This window comes from Molothrus aeneus, chromosome 9 (genome assembly GCF_037042795.1).
Source record: "Molothrus aeneus isolate 106 chromosome 9, BPBGC_Maene_1.0, whole genome shotgun sequence".
Classification (NCBI taxonomy): domain Eukaryota; kingdom Metazoa; phylum Chordata; class Aves; order Passeriformes; family Icteridae; genus Molothrus; species Molothrus aeneus.
In genome coordinates, this window is record NC_089654.1 from 31,035,061 (window position 1) to 31,053,371 (window position 18,311).

An 18,311-nucleotide genomic window follows, 5' to 3' on the forward strand; every position below is an offset into this window, starting at 1 on the left:
TTGTTGCTTCATCTGCTGTTTCATCTTTCTGTGACTTAAAACAATCTCTGAGTGAAGCCACTTGTAACAAAACTTTTAAGAGCGACCTTGTCCAATTAATTGGATCTCCATGCATTTTCTTTTGTTCACATAATAGCATTTTAGAAGGGACTAACACAAACATTTTATTTAGACTGCATTCATCATTATTTAAATATTGATACAGTTTTTGCAATAGTTACCAAGAGTTCCCAGTACCAGGGGGAAAAAAAAAACATAGCCACATGCTTGGCTATGTTCAGTGCTTTAGCAAGCCTCTCCATCTCTTAGCTGAGCATGCAGGGTGATAGGTGTTGGTACATTGAATAAACATAAAATAAAGCACGTGTTAAAAAAAGAAGTTTCTCTATGGGCCTGGAGAGCCACAACCTCCTCCTGCCATGCCAAAACCCCGGTGTGAGAGCTGCTGTCTGGACTGGATGCAGAGTGCAGGGTACACAGTGGCCAGAGCAGCAATACCTAATGAAGGAGAGACCAAGGCTGGGGGACAGTGAGACACCTGTGCTGCAGCTCACGGCAGCAATCCTGCAGCTGCCTCCTGTGCTTCCCACTGCAGGAGAGTGCCAAAGCCCACAGCAAAGGCCATATCTCACCACAGCAATTAAAAAGTCAGCTGCCTTCTGGCAAAGCCCCGCAGCAGTAATGAGATAGACACATTCCTCCTACCATCTTCAGGAAAAGTGAGTCATGCTACTACTGAAATACATAAATAACACCTTAAAAAACTCCAACATTTTCAAGTACTCCCAAGCAGGGCCTTTCTTCCTCAGATATGGTGGTCCTATTCCCTCACAAAATGCTTCTTACAAGCCAGGACAGGCAAACCTGAAATGGCACTCCCAGAGTCAGGAATATAAACCTGTCTGGGAGAGAATGAACATGTTTCTGTTCTGCTCTGCTGGACTATTTAACCTGGGAGCATGAAGGTTGCAATTAATAATATAGGAAATAATGAGCCTCCCCCAAAGTGACAGCTCTGCACAGCCCTAGGGAAGATCCTTGGCCAGCATAAAAAGGATGCTACAGAGGGAGCAGCAGCCAGAGGGAAGAGCTTCCCGTGATGGCCAAGGGAGGCTGAGCTTCCCTGCGACTGTGGCTGTGATGATTGAGGGAGGCTGTCCAAAAAGCTTTGGTCTCCCTTCAAGAAAGAGTAGGAGCTCTTCCTGTGCCTGATACTGCAATGCAGCACAGCCTGAGCTCTGAGCAAACACTCCTGACAGCCTGGACATTTGGGAGTTATGAACAGCTAAGAACCAGAGCCAGCCCTTTTCACCTAAACCTTTGCAGATTAGAAAGGGGAGATCACAGTCCCCAGCACTTCCTTCGGCTTCCCCTTTGCCCTGCACCTCGCTGTGTGTCACACGGTGACCTCGCCAGTCTGGTCCCTCCGTGGGCAGAGCCAGGGCTCACTGGGGCTCCCCAGCACCCTGCTGGGCTCACAGGGCTCAGCACACGCAGCGACTGCCCCAGCTCCTGCCAGACACAGACCCCAGCACTCCTACACCGACCCATCAGAGGAGGGTTTGCTACACACACTGAGCCTGGATTGGGTTACAAATGCTGGCTGCTGCATGACATGGGATACAACTGGAACATTAGACAGCTACTGGAGACAGCTCTGTTGCTTCATGCCAATGAGTGCTTTTGCTGCCACATATTCTGCAAGAGCCCAGCCCACCCCTGCCTTGCTGCAGGTTCAGGCGCACTGAGAGATGATGTTGGAGTTGCAGTCTAAGCTGTGAATGTGGTTTCTTTTGCAGTTTTCGGGCCCACAGCCAGCACCAGGTGGGCTGACCAAGTCCAGGTAGTAAGGGGACTTGAGGAAGCGACGGTAAGAATCCTTCTCCATGAGGGTGAATATTTTTCTCTGAGCCTCATCAAAGCAGGACAGTGTAGGCTCCAGCATGTTGTGGCTCGTCTTCTCCCGTGTGCATGAATCCAAGTTCACCTGTCAAAGGGCCAAAGGGACAGTGTAAGTAGAACCTGTCCCAGATGGGGCATAGGAAAGGGAAAATCCAAGTGTCTCTCTACCATGTGTGCTTGCTGAGCAGTTGTCTGCAATGGCTGTTTGACACCCTGTAGCCTCAGCAGAATCTGTGCAGCTGGATACCAATGCATCTCTGCTACCACAAGAGCTGTCAGGTGAGACTGACACATACATCCCTCTGGGATGCAGCTAGCCAGGAAACTCAAACTGCATGCGAGCAGCTGAAACATTGGGAATTATGGGCTTCTTGGGCTTCTCCCATTTCAGTGTGCACATGGAATGGCCATGTGGTTGTAACTAAACATGCTTTCTCTCTAGCCAAATTTAATATAAAAATCAGTAAAAGACCCACCATGTCCTTGCTAACTAGCAGAGAAGCAGAAGCCTTCATCTCTTGTAAAATTATTGACTTCTGCTTGGCTGTGCTGCTAGTTCAGAATTTAGGGTGGTGCCTTTGCCCAAGGAATGTTCAGTGCACATACCTCTTTTGTGGCCTGCACTGAGATAAACTCGTCATAGATCTTCCTGGCCTTGGGGCTGAGCTTGGCTGGTGACTTGGTTTTCTTGTACTCCTCACAACTGACCCAGAACTCAATGTTTTCCTCGCTGTACTCAGATTTGAGAAAAGCACGGAAAGCAGCCAGTCCTCCTACGGATTGTTCAGAGGAAAACCAGGTCAGGCAAGAGTGTTGGTCCCTGAACATTTGCACCCCTGAATCCCAGCAAACAGTGATTGTGCATTCTCCTTCCCAGAGCTGAATGAGGAGCTGCCCTGGGGCTGGCAGTGGGGAGGCTGGAATGCAGACAGGTCCCATGGGGATGTCACACGTGGGGGCCCAGCTGCCTGTTCCCCCACTGTGACCTTCAGTGTCCCTGCCAGGGGAACACAAGCAACTTGTGTGTTCCCAGGAGGCCTTGAGGAAACAGCCAGCATGCTCCACAGAGTCTCAGACCATGGGAACAATGTGAAGGAAACCTCAAGGACGTGAGTGTAGCCCACAGCTGATGGGAAGGCAAAGTCTCCCATGGGTTCAGCTGCAAATAATATCTCCACCTTTTGGTTCTTGTTTAACCCCCCACTAACTGTGTGTCCCAGTCTTGCCCTCCTCTTGCACAAGGGCTAAACCAGTTGCTTTCACAAAACAGACAGCTCAGCAGTAGGCCAAAACCACACTCATGGTGCATTGGGATTGACCCTTGCCTTGGATCTGGGCAAGAGACCCCTTCCCCACCCCTCCCAGAGGTCTCCGTGGCCAAAGGAGCTCCTGTGTGCCCCTAAGAGACAATCAGATAATGTCCTGTGTCCCCTCCCAGGACTGTTCAGAGCACACATGCTCTGCAGGCAGCATAAGAGCCCTCTTCACTTACTGTCATGATGGATCAAATTTTCCAAAGACTCTGCCCATTTTCTTACTTCCTCTTGGCTAAGCCTAAGAAGAGACAAAGGGAGAAACACAGAGCTGAGTTAAAGAGAGTACAGAAAGGACAAACTTGGTTTGTTTCTCAACACCACTAGAAAAATCTTTTTCCCTGATTGTTGTAAGAGCATACACTGGAGACTGAGAATGAAATATCAGCTTGTTTTACAGATACCCCCAGGGATCCCAGATCTAACCTACAGAAATTTTGGTTTGCAATCCTCATCACCAGCCATGGGCTAGAAATGAATTTTCCTGGAAAAAAACTGGTGTGGACTTCATATTTATTTTGTGCCTGGCTGCATCTCTTGCTGGAGCACAGGTCTGGAATCACTCTTAGAAGTCATATCAGTGAACTCCAAAGGACTGGTTCCTTTAACCTGTCAGGGGAACAGTTAGCTATGTGGAAAAGAGGAATGTGGGAACTGGAAACACACAGGGAACACATCCTACATTCATTCCCTCTATCATACTAGAACACCCTAGGGCTCATCAGTTCCAGTAGCAAACCTTGGCTTTTGGAGCCCTCTTTGGAGAGAACACTGTGTCCTTGCAGACTGGGGAGAGCAGTGACACCCTGACAGGCTGCTGGATGGATTGTGTACCTACACCTCTGTGCAGCTGTGTGGACCACTGCACAAATCCAGCCCAAAGAGGCATGGGATGCTGATTCTGCAATGTGTCCAGTTGCACTGGGTCTGGAATGGAGGCATTCCCCTGTGCAGGACACTGTACACACCCTCCCCTGTGCTCATTCATATTGAATCACGGAAGTGGTGCCAGAAGGGACCTCTAGTTCAGCATTCTTCATGGAAATTGAAGTCCTCAGGTGTTGATGGTCAGCTGACAGGACTATCAACACCTGAGGGCTATTGCTGCACTAGATCCAAGCACAGGTGTTCAGGAAGAACTGGGAAGCAGGACCAGAAGCACTAATGGAGTCCGGCTTGGTGAAGGAATAAACAACATGCTGCAGCCAGTCTGGGATTAACTAGGTGACAGCACCTGCTCTTACCTCTGGCTTGAAGATAACTTCTCCTTCTTGCCCTGGGAAGAGCTGTAGTCACAGGAATCTGACTTCTGCAGCAAGAAGCCCAGACGGTGCTTCATGTCTTTGGCACTGAAAGAAAAAAAATCGAGGAGGAGATGAAGACAATGCTTTGCACTCCCTCTGCAGCCTCCTCCAGCATTACTCAGTGACACAAATGCAGGTCACTGACAGGGACTCCAGTGCTGATTTTCCCCTCATTGCATAATGCACATTTTTCATTCCAGACAAACACAATGCCAAAGAAGTCATTTTTCATGTTCAACAGCATCTTGCTGAGAAGGTCATCAGACTCGAAGCAGGTGGCAAAGGGGGAGAAGCTGCTGTTTTCCTACTGTTTACAGTAAAAATATTGTGATAGAAAAGCATCACCATGCTGTGTGTGTCACCTCTCCTTGAGCTGATTTGCCCAGCTGCCAATGTGTGGTTCTTACACCCTTACTAATCCCTTCCTGCAGCCCCTGCCATTTCCCCACCTCATCAGCTGGCAGAGGAACAGCAGGGCCGTGCCAGACCACCCCACCAAGCTCATGACACAGAGGGAAGGGAGGAAATCAATGGCTTGGAGCCAGACTGTGGGGTGAAGTCAGGGGATGAGCCAAGAGCTCCACCACAACCAGCCCACAGTGGCTGCAAGCTGCTCCCTCGCTCCACAGCAAGCTCCTCTGAAGATTCATCCTTAATTCTGTTCCACCTTCCAGCTCAGGACAATCCTTTCTTCACAGCAGCTTCTAGGTATGCAGCTGATACTGGCCTTGGCACCTCTCTGGGTTTCCTTCCAGTTTAAGAATAGGGGGTGGGTAAACCATGCCTGCTTGCGCAGGGGCACAAGCCCTGGCCTGCCCCAAGGTGCAGCCATAGTGTAAAGCAGGAAATTCTTCTCCTTCTCCTTAGATGTGAGCCTGGAAAAGAGCAAGACTCTGTGCCACAGGGCTGAGCTCCAGTAGCTGCTCAGCCCCCCAGCACTGCTCTCTGCTCCAGTGCCCTGTCAGGGGTCCTGGCCATACCTGATCTCACTGCTTGTCTCAGAAATGCTCCCTTAACAGCTCCAGCACTCGGGGAGAGCAAAGGGAGCTCACAGCTGCTTTAGAGCAGGGTGCCTGTGGCCCACACCAACACCCAGGCTCTGCCCAGGCACCCATGGGGACTCTGGGCTGCCAGCCTTGGGCTGCCTAGTGCTGTCATACTCCTTGCCCAGGAGAAGGAGACTGCTCAGGTTTGCAGGAGGGTGGCAGCAGGAGGAAACAAGACACTGCTGCTTGCAGCCAGTCCCACAGGTTTCTGGAAGAGAGGGATTTTGCTGGGAATCCTAGACAGAGGTGTTTAAAAGATGTGAACTATTTCTCCTTGCATTTTTCAATATTTTTTTATCCTCATCAAATGTTCCTGCAAATTGGAAGTGTCAACAATTTTCCTCGCATTTTCAGCACCTGTTTTTAAATCCAACCATGAGCAGGAAGCTTTATCCTCAGATGATAGGATAAAGCTATCATCTTTAGCTCCCATCCCCATATGAGAGCCAGCTGAGTCTTTGCTTGCATTTTCCCAAGCCACTGCCCATCTGCTGGGAAGCAGCCTCAGGAGTGCTGCTGCAGGCACGGGTGGGCAGAAAGGCAGCACTGCACCAGCAGAGACCCGCGCGAGTTTGGATGGGCTGGATAAGAAGGGAGCATTGTGCCTCCCTCCTGGAGATCTCCAAGCTCCAGAGCACCTGAAAGGGAGTAACACTCCTCCAGGAGGGCTCATGCCAGCCTAGAGCCCCCTCGTGCTGGGCTATGGGGCAGGCCATGCTGCCGAGGGCACATTTGGGGCTGTGCAGGCTCTGCTCTGCTGATCCCACACACCGGGGTGCAGCCAGGTCCTGCAGGGCTACAGTTCAGCCCATCCTGACTGGCACCACACGGCAGGGGTGTGATGAGCCCCGCTCCAGCCCCACAGGGCTGTGCATTGGGGAACAGCCTAACCTGGCCCCTCACCATCGCCCAGGGAACTCAGGCTGATCCCACAGCAGATGGTGCCACATCCACATCCACCGTGCCCGCATCCCTGCCTGCTGGCACACGGGTCTCTGGTGCTGCCATGCTGCATATCTGCATTTGAAATGCATTTCAGGGGATAATCCTTAATTGTTATCCTGTCTGCCTTGCTTCCCCCTCAAAAGAATCAAGAAAATTTAGCAGAGAAGAGCCAAAGGAGAAAAGGGGTGCAAAGACTGCAGCAGAAGCAGCTGACAGGAATATCAAAATATCAGCAATGCTTAAAGCTGCTGTTTTTGATGACGGGGAAGATGGGAAGGAAGGCTTTAGAGTTCTCCCAGCTCCGTACAAAACCTTTCTGCAAATCTGCTTCTAGCTGAAAAAAACCACAAAAGCCTCTAAGCAGTCATTTGTATCTAATCTTGCAAAATAATCAGAGCCAAATCCGTCCTCCTGCCTCGGACACAAAGCGCAATGCATCAGCGTGTCTCCGGGCTAACAAGACCATTACCAGATGCTCAGAAATAAACAGTACCTTTTTAAGCAAGTGGCTGGCAGCGCAGCGAGTCCCTTGCACATCTTGCTCCCGAGGTCGGATCAGTATTCCAGGAAAAACAACAAGGCAGGAGGCGGCAGAGGCTGCGCACGGTCCTGCGCCGACTGCGGGTTCAGTCCGGTGTGCGCGGCAGCTGCGCTGCCTTGGCTCAGTTTTATAGCCCAGCCCGACAGCCCAGCAGCGCTGGGTGACCCAGTCAGGAGTCAGCACAGCAGCAGCACCCGTCCCCTTTTTGCCCACCCAAGAGGAAGAGGGTGACGTATAAAACCCAGACAAAGGGGTGAGAGAGATTGAAAACCTTACCAGAAACGAAGCTCGATGTCTGGCTGCAGAGGTGGAATCTTTGAAAAGGGCTCAAAAAGCTTCGGGGACTTCCTCTATTGTAGGAGGTTGGGATGGTGCAGATGAAAAGCAGATTTTCGTGGGGGGACACAAATATTAAAAAAGGTCAGAGAATCAATTCTGAGACATGAGATGAGCTTTGCTGGTTCCTCTGTTAATTTCCTTTCCTCTTCTATTTAAAGTAACCTGGATCAAGAAAGAGACAAGAATTTTAAACAGAAAAGGTTACCATAATCCAAATGAATGCAGAAAATAGAGCTCTTAAGGAAAGAAGAATGTAAATTCACCAGGGAACTACCCAGGCAGATGAGACTTTCCTGTTTTATTCCAGAGTCATGTGAATGTATATTTTTGGTGAGGCTGCAACAAAAGCCTGGGGGGGGGGGGGTGAAAGGCACTATTGGAATATAAAATGTGCATGTCTCAGCACACAAATTTGAGGACAGCTCACATACATGCGTGGAAAAAAAGAATTTAGGTTGGCAGCGCATCTGCCTTAGATATGGGTATCACTGCAGCACCTTCTCCATTTGCATTCGCAAAATCAAAAGTCAGACCCAGGGACTCTGGGACTCACCAAGGAAAGATGGTTAATTAAAATAAAAGGCTTAACTGTGGCTGCCCAGAAAGTCTTTGAAGAAGTTCTGAGGGTACTTCATGCTCAAGAATGAACCGATGAAACACCTGTGGGGTTGCCTGCACTGCCCTGGCTCTGCTGTAGTTCCAAGAACAGGGTGACTTCAGCTACTTGTCCTCAGCCCTTGGATGGTGCAGAAGGCATCTCTGTCCCTGCCCCTCTAGGGAGAGAGAGAATTGGCTGATATTTATCGAGTTGCAGCTCAGCACAGCCTGTACCATCCTTATCAAAGCAGGGAGGGCTTTGAGCAGAAGGACGTGCATATGGGCTGCTGCATTTTAAGTCCTGCTCCCACTGTGAAATAAAGGAGCTTCTGATTAGCAGCAGGCTGCCTGCCCACACTATCCACTGCTGCATCCCCTCTCCCAGAAACCTTTCAGTGCTTTGCTCACGATCTGCAGAAGTTGCAAGATGAGCCTTTTCCTTCTGTGTCTCTAGAGTCTACAGCCAGCAGCGTCGAGTCCAAATCCCCAAAGAGTTTACCTGCCTTCGCATACTGCATCCTCTCAGATCATTAATTGTTCTGAAAGGCAATGCTCTAATTAACTGTAAAATGCTTTTGTAGGAACAGGACTGTCCTGCTGCCAAACCTGAGGCAATGAGCCTGCGAGTCCTGCACTGTTTGGACTAAAAATCAGCTCCAGCTCAGGGCAGTGTAAAACTTTACCTGAGTGAATGCCCTCGTCCTTTTAGTGTTGGTGAGTTGACAGTCCTTGGGTGGATCTGTAGGAAGCAACTGAGCACTGGCAGAGCTGGCGCCTAAGCTCTGTGGTGTCTTCTGTCTGGGGAGAAGTTGAAGGGCAGAATATCGCCAACAGAAAAATCTTAACTAATTATTTATAAATATATATTTAATTTAATTTGACTATCAAACTTGTGCAATGTTACTGACATTCAAACAATTCAAGAGCTCATCTGGCTGACACAATCAAGGTTTTTGCAAACTCTAACCTTGCCCCTCTCTCTGGCAATGTTAGAGCTCTGGCTCAGGCAGGTCACAAAGGCCGCTTCCTAGGGAAAGGAACTTCTGTGCAGAACACAAAAATTCTGCACTTTGTCTGCAAAATGTTGTATAACAGATTTAGGAACGTCATACTTCTCTGTGGATTGCAAGCACGTTTGCTGCATGGCTCTAATGACACTCAGATGCTGGTGTTGTTGACATCAGGTCACCTTCTGCATTCCCCAACTTCTGTGTGAGCAGGCTGTAATCAGGAATTTCTGGCACTGCCATCACAACAGCCAGCCTAAATGGCTTTAAAATAAGGACCATTCTCCCTGGACTGGGCATGGAGACTCCTAGAAATGCTGCAATTGAAATTTCCCTTTTTTCAGTTCATTAACACTGACTGGCTCAGCCTGGACCCTATGAGAGGAGTTTGGGCTTGTGCACTGTTTCTCCTCTAAGCTGTGTTTCCCAGTTTTCGCAGTTTAATATCCTCTCAGCTACCTCAGCTGGTCTCCAATCTAAAGTATCGCCTTCCATCTCCCACCATCACAGGGAGGCCTCTTCCTCCAGGGTACAGACTGTGCTGTGCTCAGCACCAAAGTCTTCCCCTCCTCCCTGCCAGCTCATGAAGCAGCAGCTCACACCATGTTTTATGCCTGGCATGTCATCCCTGGCTTGCCTCACCTGCTCATGGAGAGCTCAGCAGTGAGGATCAGCTTGGGTGCAGGGCTGGGGGTGGGCTGGGCCATCCCTAGGTTGTGCAGGGCTTTGGAGGCACCCAGGGGCTCTCAGGAGCCAGCACAATTGCAAACGTCTGTGGTACCCACTGTGGCATCCCTCGCCCCCGCCCCCTGCTTCATCCCTGCTGCATCTCGAGCAGCTGGAAATGAGGTTCTGAATGGAGCTTTCCCTCCCACTGCTGCCAGGGAAGAACGTCACACACGTGTGCTCACCCCGCACACGAGCGCGCGTGGGATGTGTCCCTCGGCTCCCACAGCCAGAGGCAGCCTGTGGGAGGAGGCAGGGAGCACGAAGAGCTGCTCCCGTGGTCATTGCCCGCAGCTGAGCTGCCCCAGGCTGTTGCCCTCCTGCCCCAGTCCCATCCCTTCTCATCCCAGAGCAGCTGCTGTGGGATGGGAGGGCACCAGGAAGATGCTGCTGTTTTGTGTCACTGGGACCCGGGAGGGCGTGATGTGTGGCTGTGGGGATGGGCTGCTGGGCTGGGGCCTCTCCTGCCACAGCTGCCTTCCTTCACCAGCCTGCCTTGCAGGGCCTGTGAGCCACTCCTGCTCCTGTGCCATCGCTCACAGAGCCAGCCAGGCACCTTGGGAAGGGGCGAGCAAATGCCCAGGTGTGCACAGTGGACACTGGGCAAAGCACTTCAAATCTTTCCCATGGCCAACCATATCCAATACGTGTCTGGCAGACAGTATTGGTGAAGAACTGGAGCATCTCCTACACAGCTGAAAAGCATCAATGGAGTTTGCACTGGTCCCCAAGCCCCCAGGCTGCAGAAGCCCTCCACATGTAGCCACTCTGGTGACATTTCTGCCCAGGCAAGTGGCCACAGTGCTGAGCCCTGCTGTGGGGAGGGGACCTGTACACCTGTTAGCAGGTAAGATTTCCTTCCAGCACTGGAGAGCTGCATCTTACCCAGCAGGCATGTGGCTTGAGTGAATTACAGCTAATGAGCTGGGAGCAGAGAACCCTGGAAGGACCATTGGGGTCTGAGCTTGGATGGATGAACTCAGCCCGTGTCTGAGCCTGACACTGCATGCAGCCACATTTCCTGTCCCAGGGCACTGACTGTGGCCTGACCTCCCTAAGAGACACACAGAGAGGCCACACTCATCCCCCTAGGGTCCCCCAGCCAGTGCTGGGATTCCCAGAAATAGCATCCCACAGCAGAGTCTCAGGGAATTGTCCTTTCCCATGGCTCTGCAATGCACCGTATGACTCCACGCATGAGCATGGCCCTGGCTCTCGTGGCCAGCCCCTGGAGGCAGCCTGAGGAGTGGCCATCTCCCTCCAGCTCAGTCCTGGCAGGAGGCATGAGTCACCCTTCTGCAATATGGGTCATTTGCTGCTCACATGGAAAATTTCTTGAGTGCATGGATGTACCTCCAAGCTGACCCAGTCTCCTTTCTGCTCTGCATGCACGAGGCAAAAATGGAACTCTTCAAGGGAAAGAAGCTTTAGTTTGCTGTGGTTGTTTCTTGATGAGCCTGCTCTTCTCTGAAACAATGCTCTGTAGACATTAGCACATTGGTTTGTAGTCTCCCTTAGCTCCAGCTTTGCACAGTTCATACAACCAAATATGGAATCCAGACAATTTCCCCATGCTCTCAGTTGTTCCCTACTTATATGTGCACCTACAACAGCATCAGGGGCCTTTTGTCATTTCTAAGGGCTTGGAATTTCCTAATCATTCTGAGGGATTGGTGGGAGTCATATTTTTCTTCACTTCAACCCCAAGGTTTTGGGCTGCCTACTTGTCCTGTTAGTATCCAGAAAAAAATATTTCAACTTGTGTGAGAAGAAGAATTTTGTTCAGCCCAAATGGATGGTTTTTTTCCCTCTCCTGGATTGGATTTGCTAATGAAATAAGTGTTGGTTTTTTGTATGATGGTTTTTTGGTGTTTTTTTTTTTTTTTTTTGGTTTTGTTGTTGTTGTTGTTGTTGTTGTTGTTGTTGTTTTTTGGTTGATTGGTTGGTTGGGGTTTTTTTTGGTTTGGTTTGGTTTTTTGGTGTGGCTATTGTTCTTTTTTTCATGGCCATCAGACCACAGGAAAATCTATTTGAGTAACTTGCCTTCCAATTTCCCGAATCTCTGTCTCCTTATCCATTTTAAACATTTCCTGCTAATCACTAAGACAATCACTGCACCACAAACCAGTCAACATATGGCTGTTCACTGATGCTTTCTCATACAAAAAACACTTTGAAATGTCTCATTTAGCCACTTGTAATGCATTTAGTATGGATTTTATGACACTTTAAGCCAAATATTGATAGCACGTCATATTCACTTATGAATCTATTTCACCACCATAACTTCCTCATGAAAAAACTATTAAGCTCATTAGAAAAGGTCTATTTTTCCATTAGATCATGTCAGCTGATATCAATGACATCACTGCCTTTTCCAGTGTGTCCCCCATTGTCCATACTAATAGTGCTCCTGAACTCATCAACAGTTAAGAGCTATGTGACTGGACAGCTCACCCTTTCCTAGGGAACCACTTTAATTGTGAGGACTAATCGTGAAGAATCGTTAAGGTTGGAAAAGACCTCCAAGATCAGCAAGTCCAACCTTTCACCAAGCACCTCCATTCCAACTAAACCATAGCACTGAGTGCCACGTCTGGTGATGGTGATTTCTCCACTTCCCCGGGCAAGTCGTTTTGATCCTTAACCACCCTTTCAGTGAAGAAATTCTCCCTGATGTCCAGACTGAACCTCACCTGGTGGAGCTTGAGGCCACTTCCTCTCATCCTGTCACTAGCTGCCTGGGAGAAGAGTGCAAACCCCACTTGGCTCCAATCTCCTTTCAGGCAGTTGTAGCAAGTGATAAGGTCACCCCTGAGCCTCCTCTTCTCCAGGCTAAACACCCACAGATCCCTCAGCTTCTCCTCACAGGACTTGTGCTCACCAGAGCCTTCAGCACCTTCACTGTCCTTCTCGGGACCTACTCTAGCAGCTCAGTGTCTTTCTCGTAGTGAAGGGCCCAGAACTGGAAACAGTACTTGAGGTGTGGCCTCACCAGTGCCCAGTACAGGGGGAACAATCCCTTTGCTGGTCCTGCTGCCACACTATTCTTGATCTGGGCTGCATGCCCTTGGCCTTCTTGCCCACCTGGGCACAGCCGGCTCACGTTCACCCACTCTTGACCAGCACCTCTTTTTCTGCTCGGCAGCTTCTCAGACATTCTGCCCCAGCCTGAAGCATTTCATGGGATTGCTGTGACCCAAAGGCAGGACCCAGCATCTTGAGGCCTTCTTGAGCCTCATACAGCTGGCCTTGGCTCATGGATCCAGCCTGTCCAGATCCCTCTGCAGACACTTCCTGCCCTCCAGCAGAGCAACACTGCCACTCAACTTGGTGTCTGTGAACTTGCTAAGGGTGCACTCTATCACCTCTTCCACATCACGGATAAAGATATTAAACAGGACTGGGCCCCATAGTGAGCCCTGGGGAACTGCACTGCTGACTGACCACCAGCTGGATGTAACTCCAGTCCACCACTACTCTCTGGGCCTGGCCATCCAGTCCTTAACCCAGTGAAAAGTGCACCAGTCCAAGCCCCAGGCTTCCAGCTTCTCCAGGAAAATGCTGTGGGGAAAATCAGAAAGCATGGCTTTCCAATTCCAGTATTGTTTTATTTTTAAATGAATGGAAAAGAACCAGTCTTTGTCCAGAGCTCTTTGGTGTATTCCTCCAAGAATCCTAGTGCAAGCCAGTTGCACTTAGCTGATGTGAGACTGTGTGGATCATTCCCAGGGCTGTGTAGCCCCAGGCGGGGAGACACTTGCTGTCTTTACAATGGACAGTGAGCTGCTGTTTATTTAAATACACAGTTCTGTGTTCCTTCCTGCTCTTCATGAGCTTTTTGCACTACTTGAGGCTTACTGGGAAATCCCCTTGTGAGAAACAACTGTTCACTTTGAAAATTTAAAAAGGTTTATTAAACAACCTTGACAAAAATATAACAAAAGTACTATATAAGGAAAAAATTCACAGCGCTGGGAACTGCCTGTATGCACACCACATGGCTGGTTAATCTTCAAGATGGATGCTCAGTCTTTTATACCCCTGGGGGTTGCATCAGCCAGCCCTAGCCCTTCCCAAAGTCTGTCAGTCAGTTCTTTGCCATTTATCAGTGGAGACTGCTTTCTTGTAACTGGATTGGAGCTCAGGTGTTGCCATGCCTCACGCCCTGAGCACCCCCAAGCTTTTCCATTCCCAGCTGCCCCATGCAAGGGGCACATGTGCAACCTTCTTTGTACCTGTCCTAGACAACCCCAGCTGTCTGATGGCAGCAATACAGGGGGGAAAGGGAACTATGGGGAGAAGAGAGGACATCTAAACTACAATAACATAACTATACCTCACTAAAGCTTTTCTTAATATTCACACAATAGTTATCCTTTAATTGCAAGAACCAATCATCTCATTATCCATCTATAACACCCTTGAGCCAGAAGCTGTGATGAGTGGTGTTGGGACTCCTCAGAGTGACCCTGTGGGGTCCATCAATCACTGTTTGCTCACAGTCAGTGGTTGGCACACACCTCTCACTTGTGGGCTGATTGCTTCACCCTAAGGTATAGAGTAGGAGGAGGCATTAAGGGAGGCAGGAAGAGAGTTGATGCATCAGAAATTAAGATGTCTTTATGTACAGTGTGCAACAAAACCACTTCTTGATCCTTCTGCACCCTAGCAACCCAGCTGTGCAGCAGCTCCTGTTCTCCAGCTTTAGAAAGCCCAACCCTTCAATGTGAGTGAACTATGTTCTGCCTAGACAAGCACTGCAGGATAAGAAGTTACAAGCTACAAAACAAAATCTTTCATCACTGCAGATGTAGCAGGATCTACTGTCTTAACCTCAAATGGACCTTTCTTGCTCCCTTCCCTCTTACATTTGCAGTGGCAGCTCAGCAAGATTAGATGTGCCATACTACAAGGCCCATGCCAGAGAACAAAACCTAGAGCTTTATTGGCTTGTGAAAAGTCCAGGGGACGTTTTGTCAGTGAGGTCATGGCCCTGTGTCACAAGCACATTGCTTGCTGCTCCGATCACAGTTTAGTTGCTGCATTCTTTAAGGCAGCTCACAAAAGGTAGCTTGGAAGCAGCAAGCATCTATCAGTGCCTGTCCCAAGGTTATGCCTGTTATTTAAAAGGTGACTTCTCACAAGCCTGTGAATGGGGTGGCAAGAATCATGATTTCAGGCTAAAGAAACACAAAAGCAAGGACAAGCAGCTGCAGCAGAGAGACAGCACCTTTTCAGAGGCACTGCGTGATGCCAGCTGTGCTACATACAATGACTTGAGAAGAAATAAAAGATCTTCATGCCCCAGCCTGGGGGACAATTCTAAAACGTGCCAGGTATCCAATGGATCAGTCAGGCCTGATGTGCAACTGGTTTAAACCTCACAAACAGGGAGAAGAGGAAACGCTGACAGCAGTTGATTCTTGCCTGAAGTTTCTTGACCTCTGTCTTGGAGGTGACTCGGACAAATTAAATTGCAAGTGGCAAACATCCAGTGTAGCAAAAATGTGGAATGCTACAGCGGGCTGTGAATTGCTGCAGAGAGTGGTTGCACGGGACTACATACCCTCTATAACAGACACACAGAGGCTGCTTGCTGAGCCCTGTTTTGTCAGGACATCTTGCTATTTAAAATTTATGTTGCATGAGTACTGAAAATCTGGGCAGATCTGAGTTTCACTGTGCCACAGAGAAAGATTTAAAAACAAGATAGAGAAAGAGCTGTGAGCAAAATCTATGGCACATGGCTGTGCCCAGCAGCTGAAGCTCAGAGGGACCACGCTCGATGCTTTATCACTCAGAAATTTCTGCTTTTTCAAAAAAAAGAGGAAATCACTGTTTCATTTTGTTACATTTTATCTTTCTGAACTTCTCAGCAGGATGCAAGTGCCGGAGATTTTAGTGTCTCTTCTGAAACCAGTCGTTCTGGTATTCCAGGTGCAGGCTGGATGCTAAAGACTGCAATTACTGGCTCAGCAGATGAGCCACCAGTAAGCTGCTATCCCAAGGCAAATTCATGCTTTGTTTGTGTTTCAGCTAGAAATAAGTTTTGAGGAAAAATATTGGCTTCTACACATGTTTTGAATCAAGCCTCCAGTGTATCCATAACTGGCTCATCTAACACAGGATCACTTGGATCACCCAGGAATCTGACCAATACTTACTGCAGCAATCCTAAATGGTCATCCACAGGGGACTTGTGGTTCTAAGGACATAATGCAAAAAAGTCAAAGGAGATACTCTGTTGGGTAACCTTATAAATGGAGCCACAAAGGTACATTACGGACCTGGACTTCCTCAGATCAAGTATGTTCAGCTCCAGGACACTCTCTGATCACTGGAATGACAAGTCAGCTCTAAAGACGTGCATCACACTGAAAGGAGCAGCAGTGCTCATTATTATCATGATATAAATCATGCACAAAGAGTTTTATAGTCCATAAGTACAGAGTGTTTATCTTATTTGCTCATCATAAGAAACTGCAGTTTGTGGCAAATTGCGTTTCCCCATTTTGTGAAATTATGCTGCAGTCCCAGTCAGTCCAGCTAAACCTCACCCACCGAAATCTAACATGAGATTGCCACTCAGTTTAACTTCCCTAATGGACTTGTCCCACCTGGAAAGGATTGCCAGACACAGACCTTGGGTTGTTACACAGAGCACTAGATGACCATCAAAACATGCCCAACACCCCATCAGCCAGGAAATCCTGCCTGTTGGACAGGACATTGCTTGTCCTCTGCCCGTATCACTGGGACAGCTGCACACCACTGCCATGCTGCCCTGCGCATTCACCTCTGCTCCATGGGCCGTGTCCTGCCCTTGTGCTGCCACCAGACACCAGCTGTATTTATCCCTGTCCCATGAGCACCAGCATCTTGTGGTGCCTGTGAAGGGAAGGCCAGGCTGAGAAATGGAATGGAGACACTCTGCCTGGGAATGGGAAAGGCTGGGGTCATGAGAGCTGGAAAGGGAAAGAATACCCAGTGATGTACAGAAGGAGCAGGAAGCTCTGTGAGGAGAGGCCCTGAGATGAGCCATGGGAAGGAGGAGAACACATGCCACAGCATCTGGACAAAACAATCCTTAGGAACACTGTCCAGCAGCCAAGGATCTCCAGGGACATTCATCTGTCCCTGGAGGGAGCATCTGCACGTGCGGAGTGGCCTTGCTGACCTGGAAGAGAGGTCACAGTGAGCTGAAAGCAGCACCCCAGTACTTTAGAACCGTGTAGTAGGATCTTTAAGAGAACTGTACCACATATGGGCTCCAGAATGATTCTTCAGCTCAGCAACACCCAACCATCCTTACTGTCATCTTGTGCTTGAGATGCATCATGGAGAATCACTTCTATTTGGAGTGGGAGCAGCTAAAAATAGTGCTAATATAACAAGGATGAGAGATGAATTTCAAAATGGAGCAAGAAAATCCAGAATCCCCTCACGGTCATTATATATTCCCACAGCTTTCAGACATGCTTTGAACAGCAAATGCTGTTGCTGTTTGTTAGACAAAGAGGCAAATTGCTTGTGACAGTGGCAGATGCCTGGAAGGCTTCATATTGGAGTGATTTCTTTTTGCCCCCTCTTCCTTCAACATACCTTGTTGCTCTCCATCTTTTAACCCTGTTCCCTGTTTCCTTCAACCAAAATATATGGGGCTGAGCTGCCAGCAGGCGTGCAGAGTATCTGGTAAGCCATCACATCAAACCTTTCACTGGCACAGATCAGAATGGCATCTGCAATTTTCTACGTCAGCATCAACAAGGCAACTCTCCCTGTCTTTTGTCACGCTCACCCTCCGCGTGGTGCAGTTTCTGCCACGTGCAGGGGGTCTGTCCCTTCTGATGTGGGCTTGTGCATCTGCAGCACAATCTCTGAATAAGCACTGCAGATCTGTGAAATCTTTAGAACTTGTTGATGAGAGACAAGCAGAAGGCTCAAGAGTGGAAACAACCAAGAGCTCAGGCTGCCATGATACCCCAATCCCTGGTGCTCACACTCCTTCAGGTGGTGCAAAAGGTATTCCTGACTGAAGGAGGACAAATACACAGAAAAAAATCTACTTGCACCTCACTGGATTAGCTGCCTAGAGACCTCTCAAAAGCTGCAGAATCCCTGAGTTTAAGCCTTATCTTAAGAAAAAAGGTCATTCCTCTCCTTTCGTAGGAGCCTTTGAATACGGTGACCCCTGTCCTGGTGCTGTCCCTCACCTGTCTTACACACATGCTGGCTCTCCCCACACTCTGCAAGCCCTGCACTGCCCCTGAGCAATCCCTGCCCAGCTGCGAGTATAATGCAGAGGAAGTGGCTCATCTAAACTCTCTGAATCGCTCCGGGGGCTTTAGAGGGTGTTTACCCCTCCTGTTCTAGTAGACAAGGGCTCCAGGAAAGCTACCTTGAAATCTGAGCTGTATTTAGAGTGACAGGCAGCTGATGCACAACAGGCTCAAAAGGCAGTTTGGAAAAGATAAATTGGGTAGAGAGAGGCCTGGCTCATCCCTCCCACAGCCACAATAAAGTGCTTGATGTGTCCCTTCTCTGCACTTGATCACGTTCCTGCTGCCTGTGTTTCATATTATGCAACT

The 18,311-nt window shown here is 49.1% G+C and overlaps 1 protein-coding gene across 3 annotated transcripts; it reads right to left on the reverse strand.

Moving 5' to 3' along the window:
* Positions 1 to 138: 138 nt before the first annotated feature.
* Positions 139 to 7,565, reverse strand: RGS4 (regulator of G protein signaling 4). 3 transcript variants are annotated; one of them, XM_066555707.1, is made up of 5 exons: positions 7,328 to 7,565; positions 4,460 to 4,564; positions 3,395 to 3,456; positions 2,509 to 2,675; positions 139 to 1,987 (listed from the first exon to the last, which is right to left on the reverse strand). In XM_066555707.1, exons 2-5 carry the CDS (start codon positions 4,552 to 4,554, stop codon positions 1,736 to 1,738), a joined length of 576 nt encoding a protein of 191 aa, XP_066411804.1. In that variant the 5' UTR covers positions 4,555 to 4,564; positions 7,328 to 7,565; the 3' UTR covers positions 139 to 1,735. The 3 variants fall into 3 exon arrangements, with proteins under 3 accessions (XP_066411804.1, XP_066411803.1, XP_066411805.1); XM_066555706.1 differs by lacking the exon at positions 7,328 to 7,565 and adding an exon at positions 7,004 to 7,165; XM_066555708.1 differs by lacking the exons at positions 2,509 to 2,675; positions 7,328 to 7,565 and adding an exon at positions 7,004 to 7,202 and having other exon boundaries at positions 1,806 to 1,987.
* Positions 7,566 to 18,311: the final 10,746 nt, after the last annotated feature.

What these genes read in the sequence shown, in the direction of transcription:
- RGS4 (XM_066555706.1), bottom strand. Translation starts at nt 7,047, where the DNA reads ATGTGCAAGGGACTCGCTGCGCTGCCAGCCACTTGCTTAAAAAG. An exon ending in CCAGCCACTTGCTTAAAAAG is followed by an intron (nt 4,565 to 7,003) that starts GTACTGTTTATT and finishes TTTTTCTTTCAG; the next exon opens with TGCCAAAGACATGAAGCACC. An exon ending in CAGTGCAGGCCACAAAAGAG is followed by an intron (nt 1,988 to 2,508) that starts GTATGTGCACTG and finishes GCCCTTTGACAG; the next exon opens with GTGAACTTGGATTCATGCAC.